The sequence below is a fragment of the Triturus cristatus genome, chromosome 4_1 (genome assembly GCF_964204655.1).
Source record: "Triturus cristatus chromosome 4_1, aTriCri1.1, whole genome shotgun sequence".
In the NCBI taxonomy this organism is placed as follows: Eukaryota; Metazoa; Chordata; class Amphibia; order Caudata; family Salamandridae; genus Triturus; species Triturus cristatus.
Genome location: NC_140585.1, coordinates 453,595,514 through 453,611,164, shown reverse-complemented (window position 1 = coordinate 453,611,164; position 15,651 = coordinate 453,595,514). Strand labels below are relative to the sequence as shown.

Genomic DNA, 15,651 nt, shown 5'->3' with positions numbered 1-15,651 from the left:
AATAAATACATTAATAAAACCACTTACCTTGGGCTCGCGGACTCCATGCTGCTGCAAGCGCAAGGTAAGTGTTTTTATTAATTTTCTTATTTTAATCTCCCTATACCGTCGTCTGTCAACTTCCCCGCGCCCTGCCTCACCGCTGTTACCTGTGCTTGCCACGCCTGACTGCAAGGCAATTAATGGACAAAAGATATCTTGTTACACTTGTACAAACTACGCATCTCTGAAAAAACCATAGGGCTTATCACGTAAAAAAATCCTCGCCTCATTATCTGTTCTCGCCTGCGGTAGGGTTGAGGGAGCAGCGATGAAATATAATATTGCAAGATCCGTTGAAGTCATGGAGTCCGTGGTGGTGTGAGGTGGAGCACAGCATGCCCTTTGTAATATAGGGTTTCTTTCTATTCTCTATCACTCATGAACAGTATGAAGATTATTGATGCCACAGGAAAGGATGCATTTTGCCTTTGTGACTCCTCCCCTCGGCAGAAGAGCTGCATCTGTAGCTCCCAGCTGCAGAACAGTCTTTGCTGCCACATGCTGGTGGTGCAGGAAGACAGCTTGCATTTCTGCTTTACTCACCCTAGGGACGCACTGACCTTGCCATGACTCTGTGAATGAGTGAGTGCGTAAGTGATGGAACGGAACAAACCATCCATACACATGTAGATGTTTGCCACTAACACCCGGGAAACAGAGAACATCCACTGACATTTCACCTTTGCAAGAGAAGCATTATAATAGATTCATGGAAGAAGCAGCATTGAAAATAATCTGGTTGAGACGAGTGAGGACTGATAATGACCAACCACCAAGGTGAATAAGATTGAAAGTTTAACAGTAAGAAGAAAAGTGTTGCCACAGTGGAGAGAGTGTGAACAATGATAGAGATTAAATTGGTACATAATTTAATAGGAACAGGGATTGTGCAGGAGAATAAGGCAGAGTGTTTTGAAATCTAAGCATTTCTTGCACTGGCAGCCATTGTAGATTGCAGCAAGTTAAGAAGCATAAGCACGGCGTTTGGGGTAACAGATATAGCGAATTATCAGACACTGAATTTGCTGGATATAAAACTGAGAAAGTCCCAGGTACTGAGCATTTAAATAATTCAGTGGGGAGGATGCAAAAACATAGGCATTTTTATAGCGTTTTATAATGAAAAGGATTGGGAAGACACAAATGTTTGCTAAGGAGGAATCAAGAAGACGCTACGGTGCTGTTTTGAGCAGTAAGAGAAAGGGGCGTCAGGTGTGTCTCCCAGTGTTTTATTTAACTCAGCAGAAGATTATATGGGGTTAGGGAAAAGTGGACAGAAAGTGAATTCCAGGTCTATCCTTGGTCATCAATAAGAAACATTTCTGATTTCTTGGCATTAAGCTGAAGAAGGTTGTCGCTCATCCATTTCGCAATGGCACACATGCAAATGTTGAAGTGGCTTTATAGGGTCATGTCATGATTGTCAAGGCAGACTAGGATTTGACCATCACCTGAATAGCAATAGAAACCAAAGCTAAAAGACTGGATCAACAAAGTCTGGAACTCAGCCTCCACATTACAAAGTGTAGGTAATTGCGGGTGCATTCCTGGTGGCTAGAAGAGAGACCGAATATTGGTGTGATTACGTCAATGAGATTCCAGCTGCCTGAAGATAGCAAAGGAGGAACTTGTGGCTGACTGCCTTAAAGGCTGCCAAAACAACCAGAGAGACCAGCATGGCAACATCACCTTTCACATGGATCATGACTTTTTGATATTATGTAGAAAAGCAGTTTGTGTACGTGATACTTTTGAAATTGTTCATCACCAATGATAGTTGTTTTGTTTGTGGCTTAGCTATTGGAATCTAAATTCCAATTAATGTTTCTCTGAATACATTTGACTTAGTCCTGAAAATTCAAGTGAAAGTCATAAAAGGTTTAGAGTAATTAACGGATTCCAGGAGAAAAAGAACTAAGGCCCAGATGTATAAAGCTATTTTTTGCAGTCGCAAAAGGCCCGATTCACAGAATTGGACTGTTTGGGTCTACAATTTTATTTTTACAATGTACAAAAGGCAAATTGCAATTGGATCACTTGTTTCTGAATCGCAATTTGATTTTGCGACCAAATACCATGTATTGGAAGGTGCGTCCCTTCCAAATACAGAATCAAAATACAGAATCAGGTTGGTAATTATTAATGTTTTGCAACCAAATTCCAGTAGCAAAAGAGTAATACTTTCACACCAGTGTAAAACTGGTGATAACCCTTTCACAAAGTCGAAGTGGTTCTTTGTGGACCCCTTCCCATTTGAGAATGTTAAAAAGCTATTTTTTAAGAGCAGGCAGTGGTCTCAAAAAATCAAACTGCAAAGGTTCATTTTTTCTTTTTAAACTCATCCCGTTTTCCTGTCAGAAAAACAGGCTGCATAAAAAAAAGAAAAAAAAAAGATTGTTTTATCAAAAATAAGTCACAGATATGGTGGTCTGATGACCTCACCAGACCACCATCCCTGTGATGACTGCGATTTCTATTGGATCGCAAATTGCAACCTATCTCATTAATGTGCATGAGGTAGGTCTATTTGGGTCCCATTAAGAATCGTTAATGCAACTCAAAAGGGTTTCACACATTAGGAATGTCGATTATCTGATAGTGATTCAGAGATAATCACAATTAGGAATTCGGCATATCTAATATTAGTACATCTGGCCCTAATGAACTGCACCCACCCATATCAAGAGGTCCTGTTCCATATATCTTGTTGTAATGCAGTTTAGACAGCCAGATTGTTAATATGTAATAGGATTACCTGGAAGTAAAGTAAGGCTATGTCTTCAAAGAGCGACAATGTCACACAAATATCACCCAAATATGAGGCAACATTTAGTAGAAATCATAACAGTGAATGACTTTTTTTTTGTTTGAGGTTTTGTTCCATTGATTGAAGGAAAAGAGACATTAATTCATGAAAAAGTCCTTCATTCTGGCAATTCCTATCATAAAATAATCGGTTTCCAATAACCATGATGATCTCTGTTAACTAATAACACTTTACAAAAGATGGCTATAATCAGAAGAAGGATGTACTCCAACCCCCTGAAGAATGTTCATGAAGGAAGAGATAATGAAATGTTCCCTGCTAAGGCTTAGTGGAGACCATCTACAGACTCGTCCATGGAGGGAGGAGGTAGAGTCTATAAACCTGGCTCTGTTCAATGGAAAAGGGAGCTGCTCAAGTAAATGAAAAAAACAAATGTCTAGCGGGGATGTAGGTTAAAGAAAAGGAAAAGGGAGAAGTGAGTGCAGGTGAAATCGCCAATTATGGTTATAAACACTGAAAACATAAATGCTAAATTTGAGTATGAGTCTCTAGAACACACAGAGATCAGAATGTCAAATAAAGGTTTTAACCTCTATACTATGTGACTTCTGTCAGAAGAAGTGAGTGCTCTTATTGACTCCTTTAGACAAATGTTGCGAACCGAGGTACAGATTTGAGAAAGGCACTAGAAACTTGTGTACTACTTTTAAATATATTACTGTTACTTATTTTTGTGAGAAAATTAATATGTTAAGATAATTATTTTTCAATGCCATTCCCACTGACTGAGGATAGGACCCCTTTGTGGGATTACCTGCACAATTTACTCAAGAACATAAAAGAACTGAGGGATATGGGCCATTTTGGCTCCACCACTAGTCTGGTGCTAGCAATGAATGTGCATGACTAGAGATACCTGTATCACCATGCAAAGTCCTAATTAATGTAGTCGAACCAGATTAGTCTGATGTGCCATTAGCAAAATGATTGCAGAGTTTTCACTGAAACAATAATACCTTCATAATATGTGGGTGTAGTGTTTTTAATAGTCTCATATATTTTTGAAAGTTGCATTTAGTAGACCATTGATCATTGACACTCATTGTTTCTTCATTTATCATTTTTTTAGAGGGGAAAGTTCTCGATGGCGAAAAATGTGTTGAAGTGTCAAAGTGCTCGTGCATGCATTCTGGAAAGCGCTATGCTCCAGGTTCCACAATTGATCAGGACTGTAATACCTGGTAAGTACAGTATGAACGTGGAAATATTTGTGTACAAGGAACTTGTTTAAAACCTAATACTCCACCTCTCTTATGGATGGTTGTTATATGGGAGTTCCTTGAAGATAGTGACACTAAACCCTCCTGAGGTTTTGACACCTGAATGGGACTACATGTGACTCATAATAACATTCTGGTGGTCTCTTGCTCACAAGATGTATTTATACATTTAACAGGTATATGTAGTACATATGTAGTACATTTGCACCAACAGAGTACTAGGGTGGTTTACAAACCTCTAATTATATCAGAATACAATACAACCGGAGGAACATTTGATCAGTTAGGCTGCATAGCAAGTGAAGAGATGGTGCTTTATTAGGACCATGAAGGAATACATTACTGTACTGTATTATGGTTGTCATAGAAGCAGAAAGGTCTAGGGCCAGTAGAAATTGTATATGTGTAATCTCACATACTTCCCCTTTTACAAGGTACACAAATTTCTATGTTATTTCCCAAGGTAGGTACAATATTTCACAAGCGTTAAGCTCATTTGAGATTAGTTCAAACAGGAAGTGTTTTGCAGGAACAGTGTGTCTAGGCCTTGAGAAATATTTCTGCTCACACCAATTTTCTTTCTTTTTTTATTTTAAAAGTTTTATATGGCGCTAGCTTAACCCGTAAGTGTCAGAGCGCTTTACATACACACTGTAAAAAAACAGACGGAAATTGAAATACATAGTAGGCAGGCAAATACAGCATGAAAAATAAGGTGGTTTACACAGTCCGGTCACCAACTATCCTTGAATGTCAAGAGAGAGGAGTAAACTCGGATATTGAAGTCTAGGTTAATTGACGTTGATCAGGAAAGTATTTGTTAAGTAGATGGAGTTTCAGGTCCCTTATGAAGCAGGAGAAGGAGGGTTTGCATCTGAGGACTCTCTTGAGAGCGTACCAATCCCCCACCAGTATCCCATTGAAGAGAAAAGTCTCTCGAAATACCGGCGGCAAGTGTAACTATGGGGAAATGATGCATACTACATCCAAAAGTAGTGATTTTGTCTATCCCTAAACAAGACTCCAGCTAAGAAAGAGATGATGCGGTGTTTCCTGAATGTGAGGAGGGTGGGTTTTGCTCTAAAGTCTAGCTGTGGCTTCTGAAACTCTTTGGCCACCAGAATTGGAGAGCAACTTTGCTAGGCAAGAGGTATTTCTCTGCTGTATGGCTTATCAGGTGAGGCACTGGAACTTGAGTTTGATCCTTGCTGTTACTGGTAGCTAATGAAGATCATGGGGCAAAGGGACGATGCAAGGAATTTACTTGTGTGAGTAACCAGTCTGGCAGCAGAGTGAAGTATTGCCTTGATCAAAGTGAGTGTAGAGTTTGGAATATCCACTAGAAAAGCATGCCCAAAGTACAGTTTGACACTGAGAACTTAAACTGATGCTTTCAGGGGGTCCAAGGAGATTAGATGCCTACTATTTTCAAGAGAACAGTGGGATATGTTGGCATACGCAGCTGGACTTAGAAAATTGGTCTTAGTTGGATATCCTACCACACATGTTTACAAATGTGTAAATCGAGGCCTGTTTTCCAACTGTCAACATGAAATGCAGGATAACTTAAAAAAATATAGGTTTTCATTGATTCATCAAATTTGGCCTTAATGAGACTCGAGGGTGGACAAGGTTTCCGTGTACTTTGGTCAGAATACAGAGGAAAAGCAAACATCCAAGAGCCACAAGGCAGAGAGAAAGTGACATTGGGATGGGACATTACAAAACAGAAGGAAAATCACCTTGTCACTTAAAAGACAAACTCACATGGTACAAGAGTAAAGAAATGATAAAACACATGCACATGACAATATTATATGCACATGTTCTGCAGCAAAACCATGTGAGGTATGTGCATGGTATAGACTAGGGCGTGTTCAAGAGTGCGGCAGAAAGGGTACGCCATTGTAGCGGCAACAGAGTACGCTTTCTGCTGGACTGTATGTCCACCCACCTCGTTTAGAGTTGGCCGGACCTTCACTTTTTCTCTCGCTTTCCGCCATCCAAAATGCAGTGGTAAGTGAAAGAGAAAAAAGTAAACATTTCTCTTTACCTAGTACTGCATCTCTAAAAATCTCCATCAACAGACATTCCAGAATCTTCTTTTGCTCGATGGTTTCTGTTTGGGTTTTGAAACCATTGTGACATCATTCACCAGATTTGCTCCTTTAATAATGTTGCTGATTCAAACAGGCATGTTTTATCAATAATGGGAGCTTCGTGGAAATTTCCGGAACAGCAGGCAAAATGCTCCTTGATGAAAAAAAATACTTATTAATAGACTAGAAGCTAACCTATTGGCTAGCAATTTGAGAAAATGTATAATGCAAGTATCAAGCGCAGATCAACATTCAACTAGCCAGACGTTTAGACAACAGATCAAGAGAAGAAACTGAAAAGTCAACAAAATCTGCTAATTTTAGGCTCATATAACTCACTTTTAAACATGCAAGAATTCTTCATTTCAAAGGCAGTGTGGAGAGGCGTGTCCACCCAATGATAACCAAGACACTATTTCCTTACGGTATTACAATGTCAGTCTCTCTGTTTTTTCGTGCAGCATATGATAATTCTTGTTTGTATGTGAGGTAACCATGAGAAAAACTCAGTGCACTCGTGTAACACAGGAGGGGCATATGTTCAAAGAAGTGGCAGAGTGAGGCATTAGCCGCCATGGCTTAACGGTTCACACCGCCACTTTTAGCAGTGTAGCGCCAACGCAGGAACCTGTGCACCATATTGCAAGGGTGTCTGAATGCAGGGGAAAGATTGCTTATGTACAGGAAGGTCCAACTTTCTGTACATAAACAATCTTTAAATGCTATTTTGTCACTTCTATGTGTGCTGTTTAATGCACAAAATATCATTTTTTTAAGGATTGTTTATGTACAGGAAGGGGGACAAGGCAGCACACATGGAAAAAGCAAAAACGAGGAGAAATAATTAATTTCTCCTCGTTTTGCCAACTTAAGGCCAGGTTTTCCCTGGTCTAAATTTTGGCACTACCTCCCATTTACGCTGCCCTTGTAATTAGGGGGCAGTGTCAAAATCAATGGCTGTTGCGGTGGAACGCCAACCGCAACACCCACTGCCCACCCCTTTCACGCTAAGCATAGCGTAAAGAAGGCCTTATTAACAAGGCAGCATTAACTGCCTTGTAAATAGGGCAATGCCCTTATTGCCACCACAACGTCGTAAAAAGTGGCGTTGTGGTGGAGATAGGGGCTTGTACATATGCCCCAGGAGTGTGCTCTGCAGCCAGTGTGTGGTTTCCCAGTGCCCTGTCGATTTCTTACCCTGCACTAACCTGTTAGAAGAGACTGTTGTGGAGTTAATCCGTCATTTTGATGAATTTCTAAAATGAAGACAGTATGTCTGGTGAAAACAAGATGACAAAACTTCATTTTAGAGAAAAATAAAATGACAATATCTTAGCCAGGAAAATGTTTTCATGGGAAGGTTAAATGTTCATTTTAAAAAGACAGCAGTTGCACAACTCAATTATGAGTGGTGTCCCTCTAGCAGCACAGCTGTAGTGGTGCGAGAAAATCGGTGAGAATCCAAATATTTTTTTTTCCCTGAAGTTGATCTTGAAAGTTTCATCAAAACAATATATCCATTGTCATCATGAATATCCAAAAATGAAGTTACTTAAGCCATTCCAATAACTTCAAAAAGAAACCAAAGGATAGCATGACAGAGGACAAAATAGAAAAGGGGATGGGTATACAGAGCAGAGAGGTGTGAAAGAGAAAGGGGATAGAAAAAGGCATTAGAAAATACAAATCGGAGTAAAGTGAGACGGGGAATAAGGGGTTTGTAAAAAAAAGAACAGGAGTAAAACAGGAGGGGATTAAAACGTTTGAAAAAAAAGTGGGAATAAAGTGGGAGTGAGAGTAAAGGGAGGGGAAGTTCGGGGGTTGTTAAGAAAAGGTATTAAATGGGAGGGTCGTAAAGTATTTGTAAGAAAGAGAGTAAAGCAGCAAAAAGAATAAGGGCTTTGTAAAAATAAAGGAGTAAAGCAAAAGGGGGATTATCAAAAGCTGCATGGTTTTTTTTTTAAAGAGAAAAAAATGAACACTGGCTAAGAGGGGAACTCCCATTTAAAGAGCCAAAGACAACCAAAAGAAACACATTTTTCACCCAGACAGTTTTCATCAGGTTTGTTTTGTCAAGCTAGTGAAGCTTATTCTTGCAAAAAGAAAATTGTAAACATTGGTTCGCCTAAAACATTTCGTCAGAACCAATTTCTTTAAGCTGTTTTTTCATCCAAAGCACACATACGACCGTCGTGGAAAGGGCGAGGCTAGCAAGGAAAGGCGCCAGGTTCCTCCCCGTTTTGTTCCGGCCTTTGTCTTCACCATGGAATGAGTCAGAGCTTGTAAACCACAGAATGCAGTGGTAGACTGAGTCATTCGGATGCAACACACGCCGCGCGAGCCGGTTGCCAGGTCACAAGCAGCCAAACACTGCAGCCGGCTTCTGCAGATAGCTGCAATTGAAAAAGCTCTTGGCAGGATCATAGGGCTTGCTCAACAGGTACTGGTGCATAGTTGTCGATTGTCTTATAGGGTTATGCAAGCAATTGTAAGCCTCTTGAAATGATATTTATTTGACTTTGACATTTACTGTATTTTGCTCCTAGCATCTGGATTTTGCTGAATCCCCTTGCCAGCCTGGGCAAATTCAGAGGATTAGGAACAATACGAAATAAGACTTTTTTATGCTTTCGAGTTCTACCAAGCACAGGGAATTTCAAGATAAATTCAAAGATCCCTGTCCATCACCGGAGCTGGGATATTACCCTAATAGTACAATCCAAGAAAGATTGTTTGATATAAGATCAGGAAAATTGTTTGGCATCATACGAATGGATTCAATGGTGTAAAAAGAGTGCCTTACATCCATTACAAAGAGAAATTCATGAAATATTGCAATACTTCATGGTGTAGCATTTGGGAGTTTCGAGGAGCTGTATTTGTCTACAGCAGCATATCACGTATGAGCCTATACTTTTCGGGCTTACCGTCTTGTCGCCCTCTCAGCTCATCCAGCCCTGTTATCAGCCCCACAGTTGATTTTCCATGCACTCGATGGCCTGTGTATGAACAACACAGTGTCTAATCCCGTTTACTTTAGCTGTCTTTAAAATAGAAAATCTTCAAGTTCTGAGAAAGTCTCACGGCTGTTTTAGAGGATTGTGGTGGCCTCACAAGCTGCAACATCACAGGTATCAATTTTAGTTTTGTAAGCAAATGCTCCAATCCTGAGAGCTTTTTTATATTTGTTGCCATTAGTTTCCTGGCAATTGACAGATATTCTAACTGTGGCTAAAATAACATTTGCACACATGTTCCTACCATTGGAGAACATAGGAATTTCAAGTAAGTGTGCATCTTGGCATTAATGGGGAGTTCGTTCCATTATTCAGGCATCTAGCACTTCATGCGCTGTCGTTTTGTCCTCAGGTGGTCAACAGCGATGTCGGGAATATCAGGACAAGAAGTTGTCAGGAATTCAGACAAATAGGAATAAAAAAATAAGGAAGAAAGCGGTATTCCATGAATGGTCAGAGTTGAGCTAAGTCTCAGCATGGTGACAGAAGGAGAAAACACTTAATTAACCACTGATATTCTTTGCACCATGTGAACACTGCCCAGCTCATAGGCTTACGAAAGAGCTTAGGGCCATATGTATGAAAAAACATTTTTGCGATTCTCAAATAGTGATTTTTTGCAAATCGCTATTTGAGAATCGCAAAACGCTATGTATGTAGGATTTGCAAATAATTTTGCGAATCCTACATATTCCTTAATTGCAAATTGCAAATTGCGATTCACAATTAAGGAATACCTCCCCATTCATTCCTATGGGCCTAGAGGCCCATAGGAATGAATGGGAAGACATTGTCAATTTGCGGTATTCAATTAGAGAATCGCAAATTGAGAATGCAATTTCAAGGGTGCCAGGGTGTCAAAAGTACACCCTGTAACACCCCTGAAATGTGCATGTGTGCACAAGTGGCACACATACATGCCCTAAGGGCATGTATGTGTGCCACATGGCACTTTGAAAAATGCCAAAAAGTGAATTTTTCAGAGAAATTGCAAATTACCACCAACTTGAAGTTGGTGGTAATTTGCGATTCCTTAAGGCCAAATTGCACTTTTTCTGTGCTTCTTACATTGCATTTAAGGAATCGCAATTTGCGATTCCTTAAATGCAATCGCAAAATAAGGAATCGCAAATTTTGAGATTCCTTATTTTGCGAGGCAGTTTTTCTTTAATACATACTACTGAGCCAAATTGCGATCGCAAATGCTGAAATTCTGCGAATTTCGGCCTTTGCGTTTGCAATTTGGAATGAAACATATGGCCCTAAGCCCTCACAGTAACCCTACACACCTAGGCTAAAGCTCATTGGCCTAGAAGCACTATGCCGGATGTAGCTTTCCATACAGCACTACACAAATATAAAGCCTTCCTGGAAGACCGACTTCAAAATCTTGACAGCTATACAATTTGATGAGCATTTTAATCTAATCTTGTAGCACAACCAAGGGTACAGGATACTGGGTTGAACAAGGGCAGGTTTTAGTTAGGTTTTTCTAAAGGATGGCTGGAACCACTGACGAGAAGGAATGTGCACACCCTAGGCCTGATAACATAAAAATCACATTTACAAACTTGACCCAAAATAACACTTCCAGTGGATGAATTGTCTCTAAATAAACTTCACACACAATTTCAGATTCCCAGCTATCAGGAACACTAGTCTGGAAGAAGGTAGAGGTGACAGATGTACTGCCTAAACAATAATGAGGTACACAAATAAGTGATGGCTGGAATACTTGAATTAATCTCAACCACTAGTAATTACTCTGGGCCACATTCCCGTCCGTCCATCATCATCATTCATTCGCATTCAGGGAATCGATCATAGTTACATTTCCAAAACTGCACAGAGACCCAACGCTCCCCTCCTCATACAGACCAATCACCATACTAAACGCAGACTGTAATATACTGGGCTAACTACTAGCGGACCGTTATACTCAAATCCTGGCACCATTGATCCACCCAGACCAATGTGGCATTTGGACACAGTGAGAGCGCAGTTCCCTAATGCAGCATGTCTGATACTAGACCTCGAAAAGGCCTTTGATACTCTGCTATGGCCATACTTATTTGCGGTTCTCCATAAAATAAACATAGGACCTACCCTGATGGCATATACAAAGCTCCTCTATACAGACCTTACCTCACGAGTAAGAATAGGTAAATACATCTCTCCTCCATTCCTGATAGAAAGGGGAACCAGACAGGGGTGCCCACTATCCCCACTCCTGTTTGCCCTAGCGGTGGAACCCCTGGCGATACGCCTACGTCAAGAGGGTGAGACCTGGGGTATTCCACTAGCAGACACGGTACACTGTGCATCACAATACGCGGATGACCTCCTAATTTATGTCCGCGATGCTAAAAGTACCTAACACCTATCTGGTTGACATTATGGGAATTCACGGAGGCCTTCGGCCTTAAAGTGAACCTGGAAATATCCACTCTGTATCCACTGAGCCCTCACTTGGACCCATTCGAAGTTCATTTTGGAGCTCAGACACTTGCCTGGAGCACTGAGGCGCCCAGATAGCTTGGGGTGAGGTTGTACCACTCTCCTGAGGACCTGTACAAAGGGAATCACCGTAAAACATTGGTGGGGATACAAACGGCAGTGGGGTTCTGGAAAACACTGCCCCTAGCCCCCACTGGGCGAGTAGTCCTTGCAAAAATGATCATGGTCCCCAGGCTACTCTACCACTTCACCGATCTCCCAGTTATACCGCCGCACCCGTTCTTTAAGGAACTAGATACTCTGCTCACCGAGCTGATCTGGGGAGGGGGGGGCGACACAGGGTGGCATTGTCTACACTATATTTGCCCACGAATCAAGGAGGATTGGGGGCGCCATCTATTGAGGCATACTTCCTGGCAGCTCAGCTGCAGTGGTTATCACACTGGACAGCAGAGCGTCATACCGGGGAAACGATCACTGAGGAGGGCCGCATACCCCTCCCGGCAATCCCCAGGATGCTCCTCCTGGGCACTAAGCCAATGCTCACCTGACCCCTCCAGTTGTCCATAGCTCGCACATGCATGATGAGAATCTATTGCATGTCCAAAGGAAGACCCCCATACTCACCCCTGCTCCCTTTGGTAGGTTTCCCTCGAGAGGAGAAATATTATACTGCCGGTGCTCTCCAGATCTGGACCGACCATGCAGTTTCGGAGGTAGAATCCCTGTTTGAGGAGGGCCAGCTCAGGACGTATGCCCAGATGACTGACCAATATGACCTCCCGCCAGGCCAGTTTTTACTACACAGGCAACTCATAGACAGCAGACGCCCCTACTGGGACCCAAAAGAGGGGGGAGCCCCAGACACACCCGGTGATACACGCCATTCTGCACATGGGTGCAGGCAGGCACCTGGTCACATGACTCTACAAAGCCGTCCGAGAACTGATTCTCAACCCACTACATTCATTGTGTCAGACATGGGAAACTGAAATGGGGTGAGTGTTCAATGATAGGGAACAGCATTAGAATACCCCAAAAAGGTCTCCAGGAACGCACGTTTCAGGAACATTCAATCCAATGTCCTCCACAGAGCATACCTAACACCACACCATCTCCACCGTTTTTTATCCATACACATACTTTGCATGCCCCCGATGTCAAACCCCTGAGGCAGACTTCAAGCACATGTTCTGGGACTGCCCCTCTATTAGAGAATACTGGGATCACGTACACCGGACACTTCGGGTGACGACCAACATCACGACCATGTCCACATGGGAAGCATGCACCCTTGGGATCTTCCGCAGGCGGAAGAATGAAAAAGTGCAGAACCGCTTCGCATCCCTAGCCGTTCTCTTAGTAAAAAGAGGATTATCCATGCACTGGTGGGCCCCGACGGGACCCCCAGAAGCAGCTTGGGTAGGCGCCATGAAAAAATGGGGTAAAGCGGAAGAAGAGGTGTTGAGAAAAGAGGAAGTGAAGGGAATCCGTAAACGTCCCATATCTCTAGAATGGGAACAACTATTACATCAATTTACACATGAAACAACCCCGGCGGAAGCACCCGTAAGACTCCCAACCCCAGACGCCACCCCTATCCCCTATAGGGCCTTTAGCAGATGTCCCAATACAGGGCCCACTCGCCTAAAACTGGTGCCCTACTAAAGCCATATCAGGTGAACTCAACAACTACACTAGGGTGGCCTACCATGAGGGTCCCCCCCCACATCCGTAACACTACACCGCACAAAGGAAACGCCACCAGCCACATTATTGATTTCTTAGACAAAGGTCCCCAACGTTTCCCCTAGTTTTACCCTCCAAGTAGGTAGTTTGTTTTTTCTCATCGGCAGTTACGACTCTGATGATTGTTGGATGGGAACAAATTCAGGTAAACTCAGACGCGATGACACAGGGAAAGAAAACATGGGAGTAGAATATCTGTGCATACTCATTGGTAGCAAGCCTAGCCAGATTATAATAAACTACCACCGAGGAGCACAAACCGGTAGAAGGGTTCCTCCCAGAAACTTTTTACAATGTCTAGTTTTATAATGTTTGTGATGCAGTAAAGATGTGCATGCTCCTAATTTCGCTCCTAATTGCAGTGTCATGTGTCAATGCATTACAATGATATAAGATGTTACTATGTAATAAGAAATGTAAAAATCCCAATAAACTAATTTTAAACAAAAAATCATTCATTCGCATTCCTGTCCATCCATCATCATTATTCATTTACCCACCATGCCACCTCAGACAGGAACAAGCCACATGCAAATCAGTCTTGATTCTGCTCCAATAGGTACAGTCCAGCCAGAACTGCCAGGCCAGGTTCCCTCTGATTAGGAACACAAGGAACCCAACACCAGTTTCGGCCTATTTGAACTTCCTCACTCCAGTGTAGCTTTAGTACTGCAGCAGTGTGAGCAACTGAGCATACCCCTCGCGCATCTGGTACCATACTTATGTACCAAAAAAGTGATGGGTGGAATGCTTGGGCTAATCTCAGCCACAGGTAGTTACTCTTGACAGAATCATCTCTGTAATGGATCATAACGTTTCATCCTTCATTAGTGCTACTGCATGCTGAGTTTGCGTTTTGTCTTGGTAGTTGGCAGCCAGAACCTTATGTCTGGATAGCAAAGATTTAAGAATACAACAAAAAAGAGTTAATGGGATCTGAAAAAGTTCTAACCTCGGTTTGTATAACTCATTTACACCTGCCTGAAGAAAGTATGAGAGAGAAAAACTGAAATGCATTTTCAAATGGCAGTGCTCCAGGTACTGGATGATGAGGCATATACTTAAAACTGGATAAAGTTTGTGATGTCCACAGTTCATCGTCTTTAGTCGTTTTCTAGAAATATTCTTCCGACACCCCAATGGACTTCTTCCTCAAGAGGGAAAGAGTTATAGGTGGGTCTGTTGAATAACAGGAGAGATTTACAGAATAAATATACTACTAATGTAGTGTGGTGTGGATGGGAATAACTAATGTATACTACTGGGCAGGACAAATGCAAAAAGAACAATTTATGGACAGAATGCAGAACAATGTCATACATTCACCCAAGTACAGAGATCTGGGCCTAAATCCATCGTTCTTTTGCTCACCATGCCATTCCAGTTTGAACCCAGCCATATGCAAATCTGTCTTGACCCTGTGCCTCATGGGAACAGTCCAGCCCGAACTGCCAGGCAAGGTTCTCCCTAAACTGGAAACAAGCATCCTAGGACCGGTTTTGGGGTTTCACCACTCATTAGCCAGGATAGCTTGACTCCAGTGGCATGGAGAGCACGGGACCCACGTCTGGGCGTACCCGTCCCACTCGGGTGACAAATGCAAAAAGAATAATTGATGGACAGAATGCGGAACAATATCATACATTCACCCTAGTACAGAGATCTGGGCCTAAATCCATCGTTCTTTTGCTCACCATGCCATTCCAGTTCGAACCCAGCCATATGCAAATCAGTCTTGACCCTGTGCCTCATGGGAACAGTCCAGCCCGAACTGCCAGGCAAGCTTCTCTCTGGACTGGAAACAAGCATCCTAGGACCGGTTTCGGGGTTTCACCCCTCATCAGCCAGGATAGCTTGACTCCAGTGGCATGGAGAGCACGGCACCCAAGTCTGGGCATACCCATCCCACTCAGGGTGACAAATGCAAAAAGAACAATTGATGGACAGAATGCAGAACAATGTCATACATTCACCCCAGTACAGAGATCTGGACCTAAATCCATCGTTTGTGCTCCATGTGCCATTCCAGATTAAACACAGCCAATTGCAAATCAGTCTTGACCTTGCTCCCCATGGGACCAATCCAGCCCGAACTGCCAGGCCAGGTCCTCCCTGGACTGAAAGCAAGCATCCTGGGGCTGGTTTCGCGATATCACCCTTCTTCAGCCAGGTTAGCTTGACTCCAGTGGCATGGAGAGCACGGGACCCACGTCTGAGCATATTTGTCCCACTCGGGGTGG

At 42.5% G+C, this 15,651-nt stretch overlaps 1 protein-coding gene across 1 annotated transcript in view; it reads left to right on the top strand.

The window, feature by feature from the left end:
* Positions 1-15,651, top strand: part of VWF (von Willebrand factor) — a 1,048,714-nt gene that overhangs the window by 152,763 nt on the left and 880,300 nt on the right. The window contains exon 9 of the mRNA XM_085652611.1: positions 3,939-4,050. Coding sequence (XP_085508737.1) covers positions 3,939-4,050 — 112 coding nt within the window. The remainder of the gene's footprint in view (positions 1-3,938; positions 4,051-15,651) is intronic.